The 18,476-nt window shown below is 43.6% G+C and overlaps 1 protein-coding gene and 1 pseudogene across 1 annotated transcript; one reads left to right on the forward strand and one right to left on the reverse strand.

Moving 5' to 3' along the window:
• The first annotated feature begins 7,919 nt into the window (after positions 1-7,919).
• LOC120656158 lies at positions 7,920-11,788 on the forward strand (annotated as a pseudogene).
• Positions 11,789-15,254: 3,466 nt separating this feature from the next.
• LOC120654122 (RING-H2 finger protein ATL38-like) lies at positions 15,255-16,573 on the reverse strand. Its single transcript, XM_039931687.1, has one exon. It carries the CDS (start codon positions 16,531-16,533, stop codon positions 15,484-15,486), a length of 1,050 nt encoding a protein of 349 aa, XP_039787621.1. The 5' UTR covers positions 16,534-16,573; the 3' UTR covers positions 15,255-15,483.
• Between the last annotated feature and the right edge of the window lie 1,903 nt (positions 16,574-18,476).

The raw sequence follows: 18,476 nt of genomic DNA on the forward strand, positions 1-18,476 counted from the left end.
GGATATCGCGGACAGTCCGCGAATGGACAAAAAGGAGGATCCTGACAGCTGAACTTATCATGAGCTACAAAGGTATATCCCTAGTTGATCACATTCATTTGGGTGCATATGAGATGTTTGAATTGGATATATATGCTCGTGTTGCTTGCTATAAGATGTTTGAATGGATTAAATACTTGGTATTCAAAATTGAGTTAATTTGAATGGATATGATCATGAGATGATATTTAGTATGCGATATAATTGAATATATGTCTTGTGAGAGTATTCAAACAAGTTGACATCAAGTTTGATTCAGTTTGATGAAGTATAGCTCAATTGCTCAAAATCTATCCTTTATTGAAAATCTGAGTAAGCTGAGAAGATAGCCATAGTTGAATGATCAAATCTATTTGGATTGGCTTGAAATTTGGTATGCATGCCCTACACTTATGGTACTAGTTGCTGTACAAATTTCATGAGAATATGATGAGAAATACTTTAGTTTTGGAGTGGATCTTGTCAATGCATGTGCAGCAGTTTTCAGCATGCACCCATGAGTGAAGATGTGAAATCTGGTAGCAATCTAGAAAAGCATTGAAGCTCAATTTTTTATGGCTACTAGATGACTTAGTGCCACACATCTCCAAAATTTTTTGTGGCAATTCAACATGTACTTTGAGAGATTTGATGTATTCTTTGAGAAGTACAAAATCTGCCAGAAAAGTGACAAATGTTGGATTGATCTTGAGTCACTTAAATTGAAAGGTCCTCAAGTTGGAGTCATCGTTACAAGTGGTTGAGGAACTTAGGTTGGTTTTGAGAGGAGCTAGAAGCATGACAAGAAGCATGACAAGTATTAAGTACAAAGCCATTTGATTGTAGTGTGTACTTATCATATTTTTAGTACTTAAATTGGAAGATCAAGAAAAGCAAGCAACACCCAACATAGAGAGATTCATGATAATTCAAGTGAGATTCAAATGGTATTCTCTCATGCAAGCAAGGATCAAAGAGATGAAGCAAGCCAACCACAACAAGATAGTGCATTTCATGATAAGTGGTATTAAAGTCATATGGGTGAAGAATGGTTTTCATATTGGTATTCATTGTCTTCACCAAGCTATTATAATTGGACTTCATGATGCTATTTGGAGAGCTAAATTGGAATCTAATGACTATCTTCTACTCCAACATAGCAAGGTGAAATTGATTGACATATGCATTCATACTATGCTAAGGATATGATTAGTGCATATAGTCATATATAGTGATCATTCATGAAAAATAAAATATTTTTAAATGTTTTATGATGCCACTATTGCTTCTATGGTTGATATGATCTAGTGGTAACATATGACATGTTCATGAGCTAGTAAACCCAAGTAGTTGATCTAGAAAATGAGCTTTCAAGTGTTTAACTCAACATTGTCAAGATAACCCTTAGAATGAGGTGTGAAGAAGCTTGTCACTGGTTCAAACCGAGTTGAATTATTTGGGCAAGTAGTCTAGATCAAGTCAAAGAGAAAGAAGCTCATGGAAACAATCTAGTTCAAGAATTGGTTATCAATGTCAAATTCAACAAAGTGGTCCATCATGATTTTACAAGTGATACTAGATTCAACAAAAGGTATATCATTGTATCTCTACAAGTGATATACATGGTCATACAAGTAGTATTCATTCAAGTAGATCTAGTGCAATAATGGTGGTTCCACAAGTGATCCTCAACTTTAAGTGATCAATTCAAATCAAGAAAGCTACCCTCATCAAGAAGAGCTCAAGATTCAAGTAGATTGACAAATATTTTGACATAGGGGGAGGAGCCCCACTACAAGGTATCAAGGTCAAGGATCCTACTAGTATTCTATATGTGGCATTTCAATGTGGTCTTCATGCTTCCACATGTTGTTGTTACAAGTGGTGTAAATTCCAATCAAATTGAAAGTGTCCATCAAAAATGAAGATTCAAGACTCAACCATCTACCCAAGTCCAACTCTTTGTATCAAACCACAAGCGCTTCATATGATTGCCTACAAGGGGTATTCAAGTGGTAACCCTACAAGTACAAGAGGTACAACTTCAAGTGGTAGCTATTGATCTTCACATGGCAAATTTCATGTGGTTTCGGCCCTTTTTATGGTCATTGATGACAAAGGGGGAGAGAAATGAACAAAGATATGAATTATCCTTGGATGACAAAGGGGGATATGAATTATCCTTGGATAACAAAGGGGGAGATGAGAGTGCGATCATGGACATGGATCAAGAGGAGCAATATTGAAGAGGATCAATATTCTTGGACAAGAGTAGCACACAAGTAGGGGGAGCAAGCTCATGAACTTTGTTGTTTGCATTTGATATGTGCATATTCATGCGCTTGCTTGCATTTGCATAAGTTTTAAAATTTATATATGCATTGCTTGTGTGTGATGTATGCTAGTCATAGAACTTGATTGATGATTTAACAACTAGCATGCATAGATTGTAGCTAGACATTTTTTTTACAAGTGAATCAAGAGCCTTGCTAATATTGTTGATCTCATGAGGTATCTTGAGTTTTTGATGAATGTCTAGTTACTCATTGATGCTAAGGAATGAACTTCAAGGAAGCAACTCAAATTGGTATCACGCTTTAAAGGTTTATCCTATATATCTTAGCATCACTTAGTAGTGATAACAATCCCACAAATTTCATATTTATGCATGTGTGTGAGTTTAAAACCAAATCTCTTGAGCACACATGTAGGGGGAGTTATCACTACCAAGTCGGATTTTTATGGTGCTTATCCAATCTTTCACAAGTGGTCTTATTGGTGGATAAGAAACATAAAATCCAAACCAAGTTAGCTATTTACACATGTGTGAAGAGCTAGCTTGGAATTTGCTTAATTTCCATATCTTTGTAGAGTTGTCATCAATTACCAAAAAGGGGGAGATTGAAAGCCCTTGTTTGGTTTTGGTAATTGAGTGACAACTTAGGTGGACTAATAAGTGTTTATGTTGAGATACACAGGAGATTAGTCCACACAAAGACACTAGTATGAGCAACATGTGCCATGGAGGAGAAATGGCTAAGGGTTGATACTATGCTCATATAGTATGATCGAGGAGCTCATTGCATATGAGACATGACATGGAGTCATGTGACCAAAGTGGAGAAGATCAAGACAAGGCTTGGCTTGATGGACCGGTTGCAATGGAGAAGGGCAAGTCAAGGCTTTGAAGCAAGGGACCGCAAGGCGGTGAAGCTTGGGCAAGATTTGGCGCCGATGGACCGAGGCAACGGTGAAGAGCGAGCAAGGTCAAGATCGATGGACCAAAGAGGTCATGTGATGATATGGAGTGGATCATATCATTTAAGAAAGATCAAGCCAAGTGTTGACTCATGATGATGATCAAAAGGCTTGATGGAGTTTGGTGCTTGTGTGGCATCAACATTTGGGAAGATGAAATGGAATGCGCAAGGCAAAGGTATGACTTGTAGGGCATTTCATTTCACCGGTCAAAAGTTGTGTAGAGAAGTGCATGACCGGATTTAGGATAGATGGCCGTACTATCAAGAGGGGCAAACTTGTTTGCATATCGGTCATCTAGTGCCACTTGAGCGATCTAACATTGCGATGTTGCTAGGATCGAGTGGCGTGGTGAGATCAAGTGAAAATCCTTTGAAAATGATTGTGAAATGCTAACACACATGCACATGGTGTTGTTCACGTAGTGGTGTTGGCACATTCGCAAAGGAAAAAGAGTTGGAGTTGATGTTGATCAACTTTGGGAAGCAAGAAAGGTTTTTTGGTTTTCCCCGGAAATTAGGTGGTCTCTTGGAGTGGATACTGCTTTGATCCATTGTGTTTTGGATCAAGTATTTAGTTGGGTTGTGTAGCCCTCTGAATTAGCTTTCCATAGAGTCCAAGATCACCTAATTTGGACATCGGAGCTAAGAGTTATGGCCGTTTTACCGAGGTACATTTCTGCTGGAAATAGACCTGCGGACGGTCCGCGCTAGACCTGCGGACGGTCCGCCCTTGAGGGGCGGACGGTCCGCCGTTATCTCGGTTGAGCTCGAACAGAACCGTTTTTGGCTCTGTGAGTGGTCCAAAATGACCTGCGGACCGTCCTGTCCATGGGGGCGGACGGTCCGCCTTTAAAAGCTGAAACGGGCGCAGAAACTTGGTAGTTCTGTCTTGGGTGTCCAAAATGAACTGCGGACCGTCCGATCCTTGGAGGCGGACGGTCCGCCTCCTACTGAAAATTCTGGGACAGAAACACTGCGGGTTCTGTGTGTGCTCACCTTTTGAACTGCGGACAGTCCGCCCCTGGGGAGCGGACAGTCCGCCGGTAACTTCCAGATTTAGTCAGAGACGTTTGCAAATCGGTTGGTTCGAAGTTTTGAACCGCGGACAGTCCGCCCCATGGGCGCAGACAGTCCGCCCGGGGCTCTAACGGTCGACTCTGACACTTAATCATTGCAGTTCTAGCCGTTGGTTTTGAATGGCGGACGGTCCGGTTTTTGTGAGGCGGACAGTCCGCGAAAACTCAGTTTTCACGGGATTTGAGTGTAACGGCTAGTTTGGGGCCTCCCTCTATAAATAGAGGGTGTGGCCGGCCATTTGTGGAGGCTGAGCACCTTGGGGACTTGGTGTCCATGTGTGAGAGTGCTTGAGAGCCCTCTACTCACTCTAACTTGATAGTAATCATCCGATCGAGTGAGAGAGCGATTCTAGTGCGATTGCTTTGAGAGATTGCATCGAGTGGCACTAGGTGATCGTGTTGCAAGCCGGTGTGCTTGTTACTCTTGGAGGTTGCCACCTCCTAGACGGCTTGGTGGCAAGAGGCTCCGTCGAAGCCCGCAAGAAGATTGTGCGGTGCTTTGGAGAAGAGATTGTGAGGGGTATTGTGCTCACCCCGCGGGAGCCGCGAAGAGCAACTCTAGTTGAGCGAGACGTGAAGAGCAACAAGTGGTCCGACCGGATCATGTGCTAGAGCTCGGTGTGAGCACTCCACGTGGGAGAGTGTGACTTGAGAGTCACCACTAGCAAGAGGATCGGCGGCAACCTTGGAGCTTGTCTCAACGGGGATTAGCTTGGTGGCAACCAAGTGAACCTCGGGATAAAAATCACCGTGTCAACTTTGTCTACTCTTCTCGGTGGTTTGCATTCTCCAAATCACAAGTATTGTATTTACATTCTTCTATATCTTGTGCTTGTGTAGTTGCTTTCTAGTGTAACTAGTTAGCTTGTGTAGCTTAATTAGTTGCTCTTGCTTAGTTTGTGTAGCTAAGCAAGTTGAGCACTTGGATTTGGATTGTGTATCCTTGTCCTTGAGCATCTAGTGAGCTTAGGTTTACCTTTGTGCTTTTGCTCATTAGAATTGTTTAGGAGCTCCCCCGGTTTGTGAAGTACTAGTGCTTAGGCTTGTGTGACTTGGCATTAGAATTGTTAGGAGAGCTCTTACTAGCTTGGCACTCCATTTGCTTTGTGTAGGCTCCTTTTTGGAGGTGCCTTAGAGTCATAGTTAGAGGGGTGAAGTCTTGGCTAAGCGAATAGTTTCAATTCCGCATAAGTTTCGATTAGCCGGCGTAATTAGTTTTAGAAATGACTATTCACCCCCCCTCTAGTCCGCCATCTCGACCCTACAAGTGGTATCAGAGCCGAGGTCTCTCATTTGTGGTCCTTACCGACCCGAGAGGATGGCGACTTATGGGTTAGATGTTGAGTGTCCACACATTTTTGATGGCACACACTTTACACGGTGGAAAACTTGGATGATATGCAATTTTAAATTTATTTGCCATCAAATGTGGTGGATGGTGGATGTAGGTTTTCTCATGTGTTAGATGAAGGAAATCTAACTCCAACACAAGAGAAATGCCTAGATCTAGACATCCAAGCTACTAACATTTTATTTAGATCTTTGCATAATTGTATACTTGGTGAGATCATGGATATGAAAACCACCCATGAGATTTGGAGTTATCTAAATAAGAAATATGGGGCGGCCTCCGATGATCATGATGATTATAAGACCAAGGAGGAAGTGCATGAGGATGATGAACACATCCATGACATGGTGGTTGTGGAAGATTGCTCCACCTCATGGTCAAGTGATGACGATGATAATCAATCTACAACAAGTTCACTTGACATGATTGATGATGATTCAAGTGTTGCAAATTATGATTCTACTCCAAGCATACTTGATGATCAAGTTGGCTCATGTACGGATGATATTGCTACGTCAAGCTCATCTCCATCTCCACATTGTTTCATGTCGCAAGGTGACACAAAGGTATTAGAATTGTTTAGGAGCTCCCCCGGTTTGTGAAGTACTAGTGCTTAGGCTTGTGTGACTTGGCATTAGAATTGTTAGGAGAGCTCTTACTAGCTTGGCACTCCATTTGCTTTGTGTAGGCTCCTTTTTGGAGGTGCCTTAGAGTCATAGTTAGAGGGGTGAAGTCTTGGCTAAGCGAATAGTTTCAATTCCGCATAAGTTTCGATTAGCCGGCGTAATTAGTTTTAGAAAGGACTATTCACCCCCCTCTAGTCCGCCATCTCGACCCTACAGCTGCTCCGCTCCGCACGCGCAGGCCCGCATTGCCCGCCACGCACGGCCGCCCTCGAGCCGCTCCGCACGCGCACTCGCTCAGGCAGCTGCGGGCCCGCGTCGCCCCCGCCGCGCCTGCGGGCCTGCGTCGCCGCCGGCCTGGCGCTGCGCTCGCGCGCCCCACCGCGCCTGCGGGCCCTCGTCGCATCGGCCAGGCGCTGCGTCCGCCGCGCCCGCGGGGTCGAGCCGACCTGCAGATCCGCCTGCCTCCTCCCCTTCCCACTCGGGTTCCATGCCCGGGATTGGAAAGAGGTGTCTGGCTGTGAAGAGAAAGAACAGAGGCGATGGCTATGAAGAGAAAGAACAGAGGCGATGATAGAGTTAAGGGTAGAAACGTTTCTTCCCATAGCTATCAGTTTTCCTTTGATTTATTTTAAATGTTTTACTGAACATACACCTAACGGTGTTAAAAGGAGGGGTAAACGGAGCCTTCGTTTCAATAAAGCAGGGGTAAAATCGTACAACTCAAAAAATGAGGGCAAAATCACCATTCGAGATTGAAATAGGGGCAAAAACGCCAAATTTATCTCTAGCTACAGATATAGTGGAGACAGTATCAACGTTGCAATGAACTAATGTTTATTTGACACCATCATATTTTTTTTGTATATCAAGAGGGGATAGTAGTGGATTGAAACCTAAAGCAATTGTCTCACTAAAAAAGCCTTTTTCTTTGAAAAATATTTCTCGTATTTGGTATTGCATTCTTCCCCTTTGTATATATTTGAAGACTATATAGATGTCCAAAATAACAAGTAATAGATTTTTATGTATGCAAATATTCCATGTGTGCATACTCCATAATAATCGTTTATCAATCTGGTTTAGGACTCAATAGATTCTTTTTTAGTGAAATTACTATCTATTTCTTGACTTAAAAAAGCATCATTTTTACCACGTGTGAATTCATGATTTGTGTGCATATTTGTACTCTGTCGTATTCGTGTACCAATAAAATTATACTTTCATAAACGTACATCGAAAGAAAAATATAATAACTATATATACTAATGGCCAAACTTTTGAAATTCTAACCACGCGGAATAAAGACATGAAATCAGATGACCCCTCAAAAACAAAATAAGAGCACTAGAAATAACAAGGGACATTCTTGGCATGTCTACTTTGCAGGGTTCATCGTGGAGGCACTACAGAGCGAAGCACATGCGGAAGCACAAGAATCAGTTGTTGGGATGACACAGCAGCATAAGGTGAATACATACTACAAACTCATGCTTAATAAGGGAATCTGATATCTAATTTACACACAAATAGCAGAAAGGTGCACATCTCTGAAATAGCACTAATCTTCACTGCATATATAAAGGGTGCGCCAATACACATCGACGAAATGATCGGCACCGTCAGAGCTGCGCTGAGGTCGGCGGCAGGCGGCGATATCGATTTCTCACCATACGACACGGCGTGGGTCGCGCTTGTGAGAAAGCTGGACGGTGGAGAAGGCCCGGAGTTCCCCTCGTGCATCAACTGTATCGCTAGGAACCAGCTCCCAGATGGCTCATGGGGCGATGACGCCATCTTCGTAGTCCAAGACCGGCTCATCAACACCTTGGCTTGCGTCATTGCTCTGACAACTTGGAATGTTCATAGTGACCAGTGCAACAAAGGTACAGTTTTTAATTGTTTGTCTAATTAATAATAAGTAATAAAGAGTCACCCACAAGTAACGGCATGAACTTGATATGTTGTTTTAGGCTTGTCGTTTATCCATGAAAATATGAAGAGACTACATGAGGACGATGAGAATTGGATGATGGTCGGTTTTGAGATGACCTTCCCAACGCTGCTAGAGATGGCCAAGGATGTAGGCCTTGACATGCCTTATGATGAGCCCGCGTTGCAAGACATATATACGAAAAGAGAACTAAAACTCGCTAAGTACGATAACTACGTCTGCTTGTTTGTCAATATATTTTGGATTCTTTTTGGTAGAGTTTTAATGCAAAAAGAGGGTGCGCCCAGTAACCAGAAAACAATATTTAACTGGTGTTTTTCATATTTATGTAATTTCCACATTATAGGACCCATCGTGTTTAAGGGCGTTTGGTAGGAATTTTGAAGAAACATTCACCTACAAGGTTTCTCATAGCACAAAATACCACTATTTATTAGTGGTATTGGTATATAGTACTGGGAGATCTAACCCTTGATTAGTAGAGGTAATTTTATAATGATATGGAACTGATAATACAGTCCAAATAAAATGAATCCTGAAGTTATTAATATTGTTTCCCATACCCTTATACTACCTATAATACTCACGTATACTACCTATATATACCACTACTAAACTTTTCAGTAGTATATAATTAATCTGAATCGTTGGATATTTCCAATACCATCAGTAGTATGGTGTACCGTACCATAAAAGATCTCCCACCTACTGAACTAGGTACTCTCTCGAAAAAAATTGTTGTGGGAATCCTACATCTATATTTTGGTTTTCAAGCAGCATGAATAATATAATTCTGGTTTTCTAGCGCTAACCAAAATGTTCGGCTATCTGACTTGTAGGATTCCTATAGATGTACTGCACTCCGTACCAACAACTTTGCATTTTAGCTTAGAGGGAATGCCAGGTTTATTAAACTGGGACAAGTTATTCAAACTCCAGGCTCCAGATGGCTCCTTGTCGGCACCAGCAGCGACAGCTTATGCTCTTATGCAAACAGGCAACAAGAAATGCCACGAGTACCTTGCCGACATCATCGACAAGTTCAACGGGGGAGGTGTGTAGAGTGAACGAATAAAGACATCTCTTATTGCTTATTAGCTACAGCCTGCAAGTACTATCCGTTGACTGCATAAAAGCAGTAATATAATTGATGTTCTCTTCTGATCCATAACTTCATTTTCAGCACCCTTTATCTACCCCGTGGAGCTGTTCGAGCGCTTATGGGTGGTCGATCGGTTGGACCGGTTGGGCTTATCCTCCTACTTCAGGACTGAAATTGATAGTTATTTAGACTACGTCTACAGGTAACATAAACTCAAATGGCCACTGCTGTGATCATTGTTTCTACTCGACCGGGTAATTAAAAATGCACCTCTTATCTTGAACCGGCACTGGAGTGAAGAAGGCATAGGTTTTACCTGGGCCTGCTCATTGGCTGACATCGATGACACGGCCATGGGCTTCCGTCTCCTCCGGCAGGCTGTGCATTACAGATTTAATACACTATTATTCGGCAGCTAGCATTTCTAATCCTTATTATTCTAATTTTGATTATTGATGTACGTACATATATAAAGATGCCTTAAAGCATTTTGAGATGAAAGATGGCGAGTTCGTTGTGTACCCGGGGCAGTCCAGCCAGTCGGTGACCGCGATGTACAACCTTTACCGCGCTGCCGACCAGGCCGCCATCCCTGGTGACGACGGTGTTGTCCAGCGGGCCAAGGCCTACAGCTGTGCGTTCCTCCAGAAGAGGCGAGCCGCCGGCGACCTCAACAACAAGTGGTTCATCTCCTCAGGCCTGCCCAGTGAGCTCGCCTATGGCCTCGACTTCCCCTGGAAGGCAAATCTGCCGCATGTCCAGACGAGGATGTATCTGGAGCAGTACGGTGGCAGTGAAAATGTGTGGATCGGGAAGAACCTTTACAGGTACTCATATTTCCAACCCTAATTACTTCCCAACTCTGCACTTTTGCAAATCTTTCCGCAAATAGACTCGATTAACTCTGTATGTTTTAGGATGCATCTGTTCAACAACGATCTGTTACTCAAGTTGGCAAAGGCCGATTTTAGCAACTTCCATAGACAATGCCAACTTGAGTGGCAGACCTCAAAAGGTGATGAAACTCCTCGATCCAATCTTGAATTCTTGCCTATGCCACGTGCATCCAGCTCTATCCTCAAAAGTTGTTATATTTCTTATTGTTTCTATCATTCTCGCCCCGAAATGAATCCATGTTTAACCGAACGAGGTCTTAACGGGAATCGATTTATCCTTTATGCAGGTGGTGTGAGAAAAACAATCTTGAAATGTATGGGGTGACTCCACAGAGTGCTATGAGAGCCTACTTTTTGGCAGCAGCCAATATATTCGAACCAGATCGAGCGGCGGAGCGGCTGGGATGGGCGCGCACAGCGGTAATTGCCCAGGCCATCTCTTCGCGCTTCCTGAGCAGCAACGCTAATGCTACTGAAAGCATGCTGGAAGGGCTCATTAGTGAACTTACCAGTGACGGCCACAATCTTGCAAGGTTTGAGCATAGCACTATACTTTGTTTTTTTTTGTTTTAGGAAATCAGAGGCAACCTAGGCGACAAGTAGCTAGTTAATTTGTTATTGATTCTGCTGATCCCAAATCTGAATCCAGTGAACAATGTACATGTGTTGAATGCAGGTGTGGAGGGAAGTATTCGATGACGGAGAATGGCCTCATCAATGCATTTCATGAGCTCATCGATCTCTTTGCACCTGGAAAAGATGCTTCTGACAATCTCCGTGAAGCTGTAAATTCCGACCATATCGTCTCTAATTATTGCTTCATGATGCGGATTTTTAAACAAAATTGTCCTTAAAACCGTTGATGGAAAAGTGATGAACTCATCCACTTTTTGCTATTGTAGTGGAAGACATGGCTGATAGAATTGACCACAAACGATGGCCATAGATCATGTGAAGGAAACACAGCACTATTGTTAGTTCGCACAGTGGAGATCTGCTCAGGGAGACCCTGTTCAGCCAACTAGAATCTGAAGCTTTCCGAGTATTCCCAGCTTGAGAAGCTTACCTCTTCCATTTGCAGCAAACTTGGCTCTAGGCCTCTTTCTCAGGTATGCACGTGCACCATCACAAAACTATACACACGTCCTTTCTTGAACTCTACTATTCACCTTTCTTTTTTTAAAAAATAAAACATTTAAGGTCAATCAGAATGGAACATCCACGGAGAGCACTGAGAATTTACAACTGCAAGTAGATCGGGAGATGCAAGATCTGGCTCAGTGTGTTTTTCAGAGCTGCGATGCTATAAGCAGGGTGACCAAGCAGACATTTCATGTGACTAGGAGCTACTGCTACCTTGCTCATTCTTCACCAGAAACAATCGACAGTCACATCTCCAAGGTCATATTTGAGGATGTCGTTTAGGGCATTCCCAACCCAAAAAATATATGTGTAGTAGTATCTATGGTGTGCCATAGGTTTTATGTAGTTTCTTACGCTATGAAACTATGGTTCGCAATGCATAATTTGTAATAATTTGTAATTGTGGTTACAAAATAAATTCCTCAAATGATCTTTCTATTCTCCCTACCAATCCCCTTCCTCCCCATTCTTTAATTAATTCTATCTTGGTATTTGTGATATCCATCCCAATAGGTTTTATGTAGTTTCTTACGCTTTGGTTTTTGTGCAACACGCTACACCGGGCCACATGTGACAATTGTTCACATCATCACCCCCGACATTTGAACCACGCCTGCCAAAACCCGGGTGAGGAGCCCCACACGATGAACACCTAGTGAACCCGAGGGTGACATACAACACCTGCCATCATACCACTCCCAGAGTAGCAGATCGTGATTCAAAGTATCATTGCAAGTCAGGTAATTAGTTTACCGATTTCAACTACCTCCTACCCCGGCATGTGGTTAGTACTATTCAATCCTCGATCAACAATGCCAACAATGGTATGGTGGTCCTCAATCGACACAGACGGAGATTTACTTCCAATCCACTTTATATCCTAAACCAAACTTCTTTCCGCCCGATCTCCATTTTCCTTTCCTCATTGATTCAAACTCAAGTAAGATTGGCATAAGTATCGTGGTCCTATATCTCACGAGTGATATGAATCACTCGACTTCTACTGAATCACAATTAAGCATGGCAGTCTTAACGACCTACACATACTAGTAGATATACTGAGAGAACCTAAGGATCATGCATCTAAGGTTCCAATCAACACCTAGAAAACTTAATTCACAACAATTATATAATAATCATTCTATACTGAAATTAAGAATTATGCTCTGAGGCTTGCCTTTCTACTGCTCGGTGTTAGTACTAACAAGACATTGGGCCCTTCCGACCTCAGGCTGGGTCTTTGGCTGCTCCAGGTCTTTCTCTTTTTCTTAGCCACGCTTCAATACACCATGTCCTCGGCTACGGAATCTACATGCATGCCATGATGCAATGCAATGCAATTGAGTATGAATGTAAAAGATTTAAATATGAGTCGACAATCATTTATCGAGTAAACACAACAAACAAGTTCATAAAGAAAACAGTTTGGTGCCGACGTGTGAGTTCAGTTTTTAAATTTTGTTTAGCCCAAAGTGTTTGCTACAAAAAGTATTACTAGACATGTGTAGAAAGGGTAAGCATATACATAAAGCAAAAGGATTAAACTTGCGACTTTATTTAACTAACAAGCAAGCATAGGCGAGGTAAATAGAAACAACCAACGTTCTGATCCTAAAAGAGTTAACATGATTTACCCAGGAATAACATAGTTTGTTGTATTTAACCATGCAAAAAAGAATTACTTAGCAACAACCTAAAAGGAAAACTATAGCTAGGAACAAAACAAATGTAAAAACTTGACATCAGGGGTGGATCCAGCGGTGGGTAGGGGCTCGAGCCCCTCCTACCGCTGGAAATCCCATGAAGTCCCCCCTAAGCCCCTCCTACAAATTTGGGGAAGAAGAATGAGGGAAGGAGAGATTGGAGGAGGAAGAAGAGGAGGAGAGCTCCTCCTAGACTCAATCCTGCCTCCGCCCATGCTTGACATGCAGCCATAAACTAGTAACAAAACTTTACCAACAGGTTTAATTGATAAAGCATGCAACATAAAATTTACCAACAATTATCGGCAACAGAAAGTATTTAATTTAGGCTTAAAAAGACAAACTGAACAAATGAAGATCTACAAACACGCATATAGCTTCTGGATATGAAACGTTTACAGTATACTACATATGCACAAGGTTAAAGTCGCGCTCGCTGTGGTGCAGGAGGTTCGCCGAATGACTGACACGTGGGCGGTCACCGGACTGTGCGAGTCGCTGGCGGGCTCAGTACGGGGAACTAGGGGAGTAGGTGACACAGTTCAAATCTTTTTTACTAGATTTCGACTAGCTAAAATTCAAAGTTTTGCATTTAAATTTGAATTTTGGCCAAAATGAAAGTTGTAGAAGGAAAATATATCTGTAACTGTAATGTTGGACAAAAGTTGATTTGAACTCTGGATTTGGGAGAAAAAGAAGTTTAAAACTTAGCCCATAATTGAAATTTAAACCTTTCAAAACAAGGGTTTGACCACATTTTGACTGCAGTTTTGAACTCCTAAACAAGGTTTTCACTCAAAACAAAACACACCACATTGAAGTACAAACTTTTCACTACAAGTTTTATACTGGGCAAAAGTTATGTGGTTAGAGCATCTCCAAGAGACTCTCCATTTTTAACTATTTATTTGACTCTCTATTTGCCTCTCCCTACAAAATTCACTCCATAATAAACATCTCGCTCCAACAGACTCTCTACTAACACATTCGAAATCCCAACAGTTACATCCAACTCTCCCTCTGTGCATCGGGCCTATACTTGGCCAGCCAATTTGGCTAGGCGGACAGCTAGCTAAGTTTGGCTAGCGAGTGGGCCAATTTGGAGAGCCGTATAGCTTGAAGAGTTAGATAATTAGTCTGTTGGAGAGCTATTTTAGTGTTGAGTAGCCAAAACTTGGCTAGTTGAACTATTTGGCAGCCTCTTGGATATACTCGACAAAATAAATTATTAACCAGCCTCGAAGATGGTTAAAATTTTAGCCTAAAACACATACATCAATATGCAATTAGCAAAAATTTACGCAAACATAACTTAATTTGAATGCATGAGATGATATGAAATTTAAAATGTAGTTATGCATGCGCAATTAATGCTAATGACAATATTTATGCTAACGACCATGCTTAAGGATATGATTAGCACAGGTGCAAAAGATTAATACCAAGGGTGGTACAGCTACGAGCTTCGATTCCTTTCAACCTCAACTCAGCTCTATTCGAGTGACACCACAGTTCAGCCATGACCCATGGAGGAAACATATATACTTCGTAAGAAAAAGAAAACTGATGGAGGAAACATCGAGAACAAATGAGATTTCAGTGTGTCTAGTGGATTCTGCAACTCTATCAGCAGACATTTCTCCGTGTGGCCAAGAGCTACTGTTATGACGACTCATTGCACCTCACCTGAAAAAACACATCTCCCAGGTCATATTCGAGGACGATGTCATTTAGGAATAGCCCCTGTTATTATAAAGGGAAATGCTATAGTAATCTTCTGAAGGGAAAAAAAAACTTGCTCATATGAACAGCACAGAATTGCACTGCTAATGTCATTACTGGACATGAAACATGGACTACGTACGATAGTGTGTATAATAATTGCAAAATAGAGTGCCACATGCGTGAAATTGAATAATTTCTCTGTTAGGGAAACCAATTGGTCTTTGGTCTGCCATCTTTTTCTCTCAAAGTCACAAGGATGGGATGAACAAAAAAAATTGTAACACTGAATTATCAACCTACACAGATACACTCCATTACTCAACCAAATCAGCGACAGAACTCTGCATGTTTTACAGGTTCTCCCAAATGTTTGTCCTCGTTCTGAAATGCTGTTCTCACAATCTAACAAAATGGGGTCAAAAGAAAATGACCAAAATCCGCAAAACTGCATCCGCAACCTACACTCTGATGCTCCAATCTTGGAAGAAGCATCGCTACTGAAACAGACTACTGATGGAATCGTCAGAGTTTTGGAACAGAATCGATGGAATCATCAGAAGTTTTGGACAGAATCACTCTATAGCGCTGAACCTGGGCACCTGGCTTGTGGCTTCTCTCACTGTATTTGCCGATCAGACGCTTCTCTTCTCTTCAGTCACTGCTCCGCGCGATGAGTTCTCGCGGCGGCGGACAGACGACGACCCCGTGGCGTCTGCCTTGCCGGACTTGTCGTCGCCGACGCCATCGCCCATCCACCCGGCGCCCGGCGCAAAGAGCGACATCAGCCTCGCCACGGCAGTCCTGACGCTCCCACCCATCGTGCTGGCGTCGAGGCCGCTACCCTCCCTGACGCGCACGGACGCCACCGCGCTCGTCACGTGCCTCAGCCTGTGCGACATGAGGATCTCCGTGCGCACGTGCTCCGGGAGCCGCAGCGCGAACCGCTCCATCCCGCCGTCGCTGGCGCCGCCGCCGTGCCCCGTCGAGTTGGACCGGGGCAGCGCCTGCCGACCCGCCGCGCGGCGGTTCCTCGCGAGGCGCTGGACCGTGTCCCAATCCTCCTCCTCGCCCTCCTCCCTGGAGCCGGCTTCGCCGATCACCACGACAGTCGCGTGAACGGGGGACGCTTCCGGCGACTGCAGCGGCGGCGGTGGCATCGGCTGGAGCTCCAGCTGCTCCGGAGCCGGCGGCGCGTCGTGGACGCTGGCGCGGCAGAGCGGGCAGGTGGCGTGCCTCTCCAGCCAGAGGGCGATGCACTCCGGGTGGAACGCGTGCGGGCACGTCGGCAGTAGGCGGAGCGCGTCGTCGTCGTCGAACTCGAGGAGGCAGACCGAGCACTCGAGCGCGTCCTCGCGCCCGTCCACGACCCGGTGGCACCTCACCTCGCGGTAGAACACCAGCGGCAGGGCGGCGATCGCGGCCGCGTCGAGCCCGCCCTTGCGGCTGCCCCCGCGGCGGGACCCCTCCGACGCCGAGGCGGAGGCGTCCGGAGAGGGTAGGTCGCCGTCGCGGGGGGGCCGGAACAGGTGGAGGCAGGCGAAGGCGAGGAGCACGATGAAGATGGGGAAGAAGATGGAGATGCCCAACACGACCGACTCGTTGCCGCGCGTCCCCGGGGACTCGGCGGCGGCGACGGAGGCCGCGGCCGTGGCCGCTAGGACGGCGGCGGTTGCGGCGGACATGGCGCCGCCCCTGGGGGCTAGGGTTTAGGTGGCAGGTGGCAGATTTGGCGGCGGGTTTGATTTGCGGCTCGTGGGAGGTCGGTTTAGGGAGGCCGCGATGACGCCATGACGGTTGCGTGGGAAATAATCCAGCGGGATTGATTTCCTTGAGATTTTCTCTCTTTTTTTTGAAAAGATTTCGTTGAGATTGTTAGCGGGATTATGAGATGCTTTAGCTGGCGTCGGCTGGACGCGAGGAAATGGTGCAGGGGCGGGCCCAGGATTTGAAGTTTGGGTATTCAATATTTTTGAAGGATAATTTTTTTTTAGCCGCCGCTGCCCGCTGTGTTGCGCTGTCCCAGCGACGCAGGTTGCTCAGGTCTCATCGCAGGTAGCCGTCCCCCGCTACGCCGTTAAAGTTTGCGGTTGTCAGCCAGGAGTGGAAAGAACGCGGCCACACCGGAAGGAGGAAGTGGAATTGGGATGGATTGGTACCGGTTGGGGTTGCTATTGGGCCTAGAAGAGGCGAAGTGAGCCATTTGAGCACAATAGGCAATATGAGATCGGGAAGCCTATTTTGTGATATTATATCATCTCCGAGAGACACCCTAAATCAATTCTCTCCACACCATATCCAAATACTTGCCATTTTAGAACCGGATCTTAGACCCTCAACCTTTAAATTCATGGGTCATATTTACCTAATATGTCAAGATTCAAACAATAAAATATCCGGTACAAGGGAAGTACCATGGCGACACAAAAATACAAGGAGAAGTAATATTTAGGATGACCCTCTACTTAAAGGATATAGAGAGTTGGACACTAGAATTTAAGAATTCTTTTAAAGATGCTCTTATTTTCTATTTTTAAGACATATACATATTATATATACTATGTATATAAATTTTGTTGCCAAAACTTTTGAGTATTCAGTTGAATACCCTTGGATCAATACCAGGCCCGCCCCTCAATGGCAGGCTGTCTGTCCGACACAGTAGCCCACACAACAAGAGTTGGCAAATTTCGCGAGAAAGCCCAAATGCGCAATCCATTTTGGCCACCGCGCGCTAATTCGCTGTCCAACAATCAATCCGACCCCACAGCCCCCGCGGGATCCTGCGCGAGCGCACCCCTTCTCTTTCCGTGTTCCGTTTTTTATGGCCCATTATGAAGGGGCAGCTCGGACGATCGCCGGCTGGCCTGTTTGAGGATATTTTTGTACTAATTATTTATATAATTTTAGCAACAAAACATTTGTTTTCTGATGCCCAAAACTCGTACATTATAAGTTATACACGGTAGCAATAACTTATGTAGCACAACATAAGTTATACATACAAGGCAGCACATGTGATAAGTTATGCATAAGTTACATGACATACTAGTTTTTCAATACATTTTATCATACATAACTTACATTTTATCATACATAACTTTTCAGTGCATTATAACTTTTATGCATACAATACAAGATTATGTATACAATTTTTGTTTCTTGTCATGAAAATAAAAATATGGTTATGTAACAGTTAATTATGTATACAACAAAGCAATACATTTTTATGCCCCCAACTTGTACATCTTAAGTTCAATAAGTTATGTATACAAGTTAGCAGAAAAACTTTTTCGAATGCCCACAACTTGTACATCATAAGTTATACAAGGTAGCAGTAACTTATGCAGCACGACATAAGTTATATACACAAGGCATCAAGTTTTTCAATACATTTTATCATGCATAACTTTCAACGCATCAAAACTTTTATGTATACAGTACAAATTTATGTATACAATTTTATTTCTTGTCACATAAATAAAAATAATATTATTGTAACCGTAAATTATGTATACAAGATTTTTTTTATGCCCCCAACTTGTACATCATTAGTTCAATAAGTTATGAAGCGCGACATAAATTATGTACACAGGTGGCTAGCGTGACATGCTTTTGATGAAAATAA

This window comes from Panicum virgatum, chromosome 1N, assembly GCF_016808335.1.
Source record: "Panicum virgatum strain AP13 chromosome 1N, P.virgatum_v5, whole genome shotgun sequence".
Lineage (NCBI taxonomy): Eukaryota > Viridiplantae > Streptophyta > Magnoliopsida > Poales > Poaceae > Panicum > Panicum virgatum.

Coding starts and splice junctions, on each gene's coding strand:
- LOC120654122 (XM_039931687.1), bottom strand. CDS start 16,533: ATGTCCGCCGCAACCGCCGCCGTCCTAGCGGCCACGGCCGCGGCCTCC.